The sequence below is a fragment of the Delphinus delphis genome, chromosome 11, assembly GCF_949987515.2.
Source record: "Delphinus delphis chromosome 11, mDelDel1.2, whole genome shotgun sequence".
Classification (NCBI taxonomy): Eukaryota; Metazoa; Chordata; class Mammalia; order Artiodactyla; family Delphinidae; genus Delphinus; species Delphinus delphis.
The window spans coordinates 92,692,761-92,700,872 of NC_082693.1; the positions used below are offsets into that span (position 1 = coordinate 92,692,761).

Here is an 8,112-nt window from a genome sequence, read left to right on the forward strand (position 1 = left end):
CTTGGGCGCTGTTTCTCTAACGGGCTTCTGGGCAGAAACATCACACACATGTTGCCACGTGTTCACTGCAGTGGGATGAGGGGCTCTGTATAACTCCTCACGGGAGGAGGAGGGCTGCATGTGAATTCCTCCAAACAATGCCTGTCTTTCCCCTTATGATCTGGCTGTGTACCCTTACTACATCGTAATAATAAGTCTTAGCCATAAACACAACTGTATGCCGAGACCTGTGAGCTCCACCGAATCTCCTAATGTGGAATTGATCTCGGAGACCCTCAACACAGTAGGAAATGTGAAAGGTGCTTACTTAGCACAGTACCTAGTACACAGGGAACCTCTCAGCTTTCAACGACCTTAGAGGATGTCTGGGTTGAGATGGGGGACGTGAGGAAGGAGACTGAAAAGTAATTGACAAGCAAACATCAAGCTGGCACTGTGTGTGCTGCAGGGAGAGGGGGATGACAGTTGGGTCAAGTGGGGTCACAGTGGGGGTGGAAGGTGGGATTATCTAGCCAGCACAGTGCTTTTGGGTTCCTGGGTCCATTGGCCTACAGCACATTGTTAACTAACAGGGCTGTGCCGAAACCTGCTCCCTGCCGATGCAGCTGGGGATGAAAGGGGACTAGGAATGTCTCAGAACTGTTTGAGGGAGCAGAATCATGAGTACTCCTCGGGCTCTCACCACACACTTTACTTTCTTTATTTTCAAGGAGAGAAAAGAACAACTGCCTCGATGAAGAGGTGTGATGGCAAACAGGAACCTACATGGGCTCGGGTGGAAGACGTGTTTCTGGAATTGCTTTCCCCAGGAGAAAGTAGCCACCTCTCACCTGAAATCCACAGGCTCATCGTGTTACAGATGTCAGACTTGAATTCGTGAGTGTTGAACCAGGACTGAGGGAAGCAGCAGCAGAAGCTGGTGTACAGGGCTTTACTCAGAAGTGATGGCAACCTCTGGGGGGCAAGCAGAGCTCAGGCAATATTCTGGACATTTCCACACCCAGAAAAGAGCCCCTGACTTCAGAAAGGACCTGTGATAAAACACTCTACCTGACACCATGCTGCCTTCCTGTTCACGAGGGAAGCAATTTCTATCTGCAGCTGCCCCACATCTCGGTGGACCCCTTACCCTACCTGGGGACCACTCCTCAAACACCATGCTACGTTGGCCAGCAAACCCCCCTCCCCCAGCTCCTCTGCATGCGGTCTGTGCCTCAGCCCCTTCTACAACCTGGCCAAAGATCAGCGCAGAAGATAACAAAGTACATTTGACATACCCATCTTGCTGTCCCCCAGAGATAATATTAAGTCCTACTTCCTGTTTTTTTTTTTTTCCTTTCCTGTGCATAAGTAGTACTGTTGTTCCTTTTTAACTATGGTTAAGGTCAAATTATACATTTATATCTGGCTTATTAATTTAACATCATAACATAAATACTTCCCCGGCTTACTATAAACTCTTTGGGATTTTTTTTTTCCAGTAGTGACCTTCATAGTATTGTGCTGAGTGACCATATCAAAATTTACTTAAACATTCAGCACCTGTGGATATTGTCTTGTTTCTAGGACTTTGCATTACAAATTATGCAGAATAATTATATTTATTTATTAAGCTAGCTCAGTGTCTGGCACATATTAAGCAATCAAAAGTTTGTTGAATGCATAAAAAAGTTTGTTGAATGCATAAATGAAAGCAGCTTTTACTATATATTCAAATATGACTTCCAGAAGATGGTATAATAAGAGTAATAATAGCAGCTATTATATATTGGGGGCTTAGCGTGTGCTGGGTGATATGTCAGATGCCTTACAAACATCATCTCATTTAATACTCAGGACAACTCAACGAGAGAGGCATTATTATCCTCATTTTATGGGTGAGGAAACTGAGACACTGAAAGCCTAAGCAACTTGTTAAGCAGACACTTAACTAGTGTAAGTGCCTTTCAGCCCATCTGTCCCAATTCACTTCCCACTCAGGCTGTCTGAGTGCCATTTCCCTATGTCCTTCATAACACTGGGAATTACATTTTTTAATCTATGCAATCTAGCAGGTAAAAAGATGTACCGAAGGATTGTTTTAATTTGTATTTTCAATTATTATTATTTTGGGGAGGGCTGCACCACGCAGCATGCGGGATCTTAGCTCCCCGACCAGGGATAGAACCTGCGCCCCCTGCAGTGGAAGAGCAGAGTCCTAACCACTGGACCACCAGGGAATTCCCTCGATTATTGTCAAAGGTGAACTTTTTCTCCCATTTTTATTTCTTCCCTGGTGAATTTCTGGTTTATGTACTTTGTCCATTGGTCCATTTTTCTTATTGATTTGTAAGACTTCTTTATGTTGTGTGGCATATATGTTACCAGTATTTTTTGCATAGTTTCTCATTTGCCTTTTAACTTTGACTGTAGCAATTTAAATAATTTATATAGTTAAATCAGTCTTCTTATGGTTAAACCCTTGGGGTCATATTTAGAAAGTCCTTCCCTACCCCCAAATCGTGTCAATATTCACTTATATTTTCTTCTAGCAACCCTTTTAGTATACATGTACATACACACATATATAAAAAGTACATACGTATATTCATAATTTTCAAATCTCATGCTTATTTAAATACTATAGAAATAAATAAAATATAAAAGGAAGCTTCTTATAACCTTATTCCCTGGAGATAATAAGCATTGCTATGAGTTTGGTAAATATTTTTCCAGACTTTTTTTTCTACTCATAGGCACACATACATATACATATAATTTTTCTAACATGGAGTTTTGTTTTTCACTTGAAATACATCATTACATCTTCCCTATCAGTATATATAGATCTACCTTATTTTGGGTAACTGCTGCATTACAAGTCAGTATATGAATACATCACAACTTACTAATTACTCCCTTATGGAAAGCACGTTAAGGGCATTAACTTGGCACCAGCAGTGAACAGCTATCCAATGTGATTTTTTTTCCTGAACAGCGATTGATGCTCACTTTTAAGAGAGCCTCTTCGTAGTGGGACCTGGATTCACAAGACAAAAGAAAGGCGTAGTGCTGGGCTATCCGGTCGAACAGCTTGTTCTGGACTTCCTTCTTTGGCTACCGGGAATAAAAACGGAGAAGGAATTACTAGAGCCCCTTGTTGAAGCGGCCAAGGACTGGGAATCTTAACTAAGTATTTCTCTCATTTTTAGGAATCTTATTCTCAAGGTAATTAATCTCATATTATTTATGAAATACTACACTGATTTGTTTTATAGGATCTATAAAACACATACAGAGAGGTAGAATGTTGAGGAAAGCACACAAACTCTGGGCCACGAGGTCCTGACTTTACTCTCTGCCCTGCCGTTGACCAGCCATGTGACACGGACCAGTTCTTAATGCTCTGGGGAGCTGCAGGACGTGGTGCAATGTTTACAGCCCAGAGCGCATGGACGAGGCATGGGTGGGGAAGGGACAGGGTGTGACAGATGAGGCGGCCGGGGCGGTCCGTGGAATCAGAAGGGCTTACAGCCCACGTTAAAGAGGCTGGGGTTTGTGCCACAGAAAAATAACTTAAGTGAGGGAGAGAAGCCATCGGATTTGCATTTACCTGGTACCTTTCATGAAAGATCCACCAGAAGCTATCCAGCCACATGGCTCTTACAGAAGGAGAACAGAGAAACTGCTCTAATTCTCTATCTGAACAGAAAGACTTGAAAAGAAACAAAATTCACATGATTATTGCTATTGTTATTGTTTATTTATTTACTTATTTATTCTTTGAAATTTACCTGGAGCCACAGCCAGATTCATAATCATCTCCACTCAAAACCTGCTTTTCCACCTATGTTCCATGGCTTGTTACTGTCATTAATCACACCACCTCCCCGCCAGACGTCTTTGGAGTCAACACACTTTGGGGTCAACTTAAAAAAAAAACCCACCTAACCTTTCAGTGAGTGCCAACTATTTACCTTGCCAGGTGTTTTTACATGTTCTCATTTAACCCTTACAATAATCATACAAGGCATGTGTTATTATCTCCATTTCACAGATGAGGAAACTGAGGACTAAACTGATGAAGTCACAGGAATCCCTGGAGGTCCAGAGGTTAGGACTCTGCGTCTTCACTGTTGAGGGCACGGGTTTGATCCCTGGTGGGGGAACTAAGATCCTGCAAGCCACGTGGCGCGGCCAAAATAAATATATTGCTGAAGTCTCTTGCCCAAAGTAACACAGCCAGCAAGTGGCAGAGCCAGGGTCGGAACCCATAACTCTAGGCAGTTGCTCCATGCTGTCATCTGTGTTCATTCAATAATAATCAGTATCAACAAACATAGATATTATACAGATGCAAATCACTGGACCATGAAATCCTGCTGAGTTAGCAGTAAGCATATGGAGTTCTAAAATTAGAACAGAATTATCAGTGAACTCAGAGAGGCAGAAAATTCAGGCTTCATTGTCCTAAACTGGGTCTTGAACCTTCCCTGACTCCAAAGCTGCTACCACAATAATGTGTAACATTTGGTGAATGCTTGCCATGTATCAGGCGCTGAGCTATGCCGTTCATTGTTTATCTCACTTTATTTTTCATCATCTATCTCTGCGGTTGGTGCTGGTTAATGGAACTGTTATCCCCAATTTATAGAAGAGAAAAATGAGGGTCGAAAGGTTAGGATTCTTGCCTAAGCTTACACAGCCTGGGAGGCTCAAAAGCAGGCAGCCTGGCCCCAGAGACATGGTAAGGCTGCCTCTCCTCTTACCATTAAGAGGAGCAGAGATCTCTCTCTTGCCCCCATCCTGGATGCAAAGGGCAAGACTCCTTGGCACTCCCTTCAAGCCTACAGAAGCTGAGGGCATGGTGCATTGATACACAAGCTACCCTAGTTAGCAAGGAGCTCTCTGAGCCCTGCTCTTGGCTTTGTCTTTTCCGCCATTCCTCATGTTTCCTTAGAGAGGCAGTATCGTCAGAGAGGTGGAGAGCACAGACTGCTACCGCACTGCCTGGATTCTAATCCAGCTCTTAAGCTTATTAGCTGCGTGACCCTGAGCAATGTTACTGAAACTGTCTGTGCTCAATTTCCTCATCTGGGAAATGGAGATGATGATGATGACAGTCCCTACCTCCAGGACTGCTATGAGGGTTAAATGAATGAGTGACACACACGCAAAGCATACATACTCACTTAGAACAGTGCCGGGCACTTAGGCAACACTTGTTAAGAGTGTGCTAGTTCTTTATCGTTTATTTATTCACGCTCCTGCTTCCTTTCGAAAAGATTTCATTTCAGCTCTTCAACAGATATTTTTCGAGCACCTAGGTGCTCGGGATGTTGATGAGAGTCCCTGCCCTGAAGGTGTTCACAGGTAAACAGACATTTGAGAGAAGGAATCCCAGGAGGAGGCAAGTAAAATTTGGGATGGCCCCCCGAGCAGGATGGAAGAGGGTCCTTTTAAAGCCAGGGCACATATCTGCCTTGGGTTTCCTGGGAGCCAAAGAAAAGCAGGAACCAGCATCAGTTATAAGACTAAAAGCATTCCCTAGATGCACAGTTTTTCTTGGGATTAAGGTCTCAGGAAAACATTCCCCAGGGGACATTAATTAGCATCGTAGTCACTGTCCTGGGGGCCACCCACACAGCAAATGGAGCAAGAGCACATGTGGCTGGGCCAGCGGGCCTGTCAGGGGCAGCAGAGGTGCTGGAAGGTCTCACAGGAACGGCGGGTCTGTGAAACACCCCATCCATTTCCAAAGGTCTTTCTTCCGTTTTTAAATTATAGAAAAAGGAAGAAGAAAAAAACCTATAATCTTGTACACCTGCAACTAATACAACATTGTAAATAAACTATGTTTCAATAAAATTTTTTTAAAAAACTACAGTCTTATTACTCAGAGAATGCTAGTGATAGCCATGTATGGTTTCACCCCAGATTTTCCTGTGTGTGCTTATGTAACATTGTACTGCAATTTTATATACCGATGTTTTTCATTTAACAACATAGCATAGCATGTTAAAATACACTCTTCATAAATATTCATTGTAGTGGCTAAGTAGTCCATCATGTATAAACCAAAAATGACTGTACTGTTCTTCTATTATTGATCATTAAACTTTTCTAATAACATTGATAATAAAAACTATCATTTTTTGAGCAATTATGACTTACTAAGCACTGTGCTAAGTGTGCTTATGTATATTATCTTATTTAATTTACAATAATACTTCAAGGTAGAGACTATTGTTATCCCTGTTTTTTTTTTTGCGGTACGCGGCCCTCTCACTGCTGTGGCCTCTCCCGTTGCGGAGCACAGGCTCCGGACGCGCAGGCCCAGAGGCCATGGCTCACGGGCCCAGCCGCTCCACGGTATGTGGGATCTTCCCGGACAGGGGCTCAAACCCGCGTCCCCTGCATCGGCAGGCGGACTCTCAACCACTGCGCTACCAGGGAAGCCCTGTTATCCCTATTTTATAGGAGAAGAAACTGGAGCCCAGAGAGCTACTTAACCACCAAAGATGTACTGCCCTCCAGTGCCTTGCTATCACAGAATCCACGTGGTGAGCATCTTTTTACATTGTCCTGGAGAGAATGTGATGCTCTGAGTGCCTGCTGCTCCTCCACCTCTCTGATAAAGAAAGCAGGGGATCAGGTACCTGATCCCAGGGTGACCACTGCCTGCCCTGGGGACCAGCACCTGGTGAAAGGCAGCTTACCGACTGCAGTCCACGCCAGAGCCCGGCACTGGAAGTCCAGCAGACACCATCGTCATACTGGGCAGTGACTGGCCTAAACAGATCATTGCTCTTAGGAAGTCTGAATGCAAGATGGAACAAAGGTAGAGACACAGCCAGAGAGAGGGCAGCAGGGAAAAATCATGAAGATGGGGAGAAGAAGGCAGAGGAGGGAGAGGGAGACAGGGAGGAGGAGATGGGGGTGGGCAGGGAGAGGGAGAAAGAGGGAGAGAGGGGGGTGTGGTTTGAAGCAGCAGTGAGAAGTACAGACAGAAGAGACTGCAAAGCTGGGTCCCAAGAATGGGGGTGAGGGTGACTCGTTAGGAGCTGAGGATACAATGTCATAGCTGCTTTGGGAACCCTGGAGTTGTGCCGTCGTGAAGGGCGATGAGGCACAGCTGTAAGGCTGCTGAGACCATTTTCTGGGCCTCCTCCCCTCTCCAACCCTCCTCACAACTATCCCCCAGCTCCTGAGTGGCCAGCGTTGTCTCACACGCACACAGGTTCTTCAGGGCCTTCGAATTCTCCCTTCCTTCCTTCCTAAGGAACCCAGTGTGAACTGCTCTCCAAGTGGGTGACTCACCCCAAGGGGTACCACAGGGTGTGGGAAGTAAATATTCTAACTAATGTCTAATTAAGAAAAAAAAGAAATTAAATTTACCAATATACAACATCGTGACTGACAACAGAACACATATATCATTTATAAAGAAACATATATCATGAGGGTGTGAACTCAAAATGTTGTGCTAATAGGATACGTGATCAGAGCAGTTAGTTGGGAGACCGGAGGTCTGGGAGAAAGGATGTAGGTTTTGGAGGAAACGTGGGCCTGGCGTCTAATCTCAGCTCAGTCACTTGCAAACTGTGTGGCCCTCAGCAACTTAATTGCCACCACTCTTGGTTTCCTGGTGTGTAAAACTGGGACCGCTGTGTCTGCCGCGCAGGTTGGTGTGAGGCTGGCTGGATATCACAGAGGGGCGGCCGCTCTCTTTCCTTACCTTGCCACTAAGGGGGTTTCTCTCAGCCTGGATCACATTGCCCACCATGTCATAGAAGTCCACTCCATTTGGAAGGTTGTTTGGCTTAGAGTCGTCAAACTGTGCATACTGGTACAGCTCTGCCAGCATATTTTTGTCTGCTATTTTCTGAAGAAAAGAGCAGAATACGAAAATGGGGTCCATCATTTTGACAGTTTAAAACAATACAGTATCTGCTTTTTATCACGGAGACAATATAACAACCTTATAGACAGAGTGTTTTATAGAGTGCGTTCATGATCGCAGCACCCCTTACCAAACACCTATATACATTATTTCCACTTTCCCTTTCTGGCTTTGAGCACATGTATACAGATATGTATGTTACTTCAATCATTTTAGAATACGTGTATGTA

The 8,112-nt window shown here is 44.3% G+C and overlaps 1 protein-coding gene across 1 annotated transcript in view; it reads right to left on the bottom strand.

The window, feature by feature from the left end:
- FAM227A (family with sequence similarity 227 member A) overlaps window positions 1-7,780 on the bottom strand; it is a 59,547-nt gene extending 51,767 nt beyond the window's left edge. Inside the window, 4 exon segments of the mRNA XM_060025995.1 lie at window positions 831-954; window positions 2,992-3,096; window positions 3,593-3,694; window positions 7,718-7,780. Coding sequence (XP_059881978.1) covers window positions 831-954; window positions 2,992-3,096; window positions 3,593-3,694; window positions 7,718-7,765 — 379 coding nt within the window. The 5' untranslated portion in view covers window positions 7,766-7,780.
- Window positions 7,781-8,112: the final 332 nt, after the last annotated feature.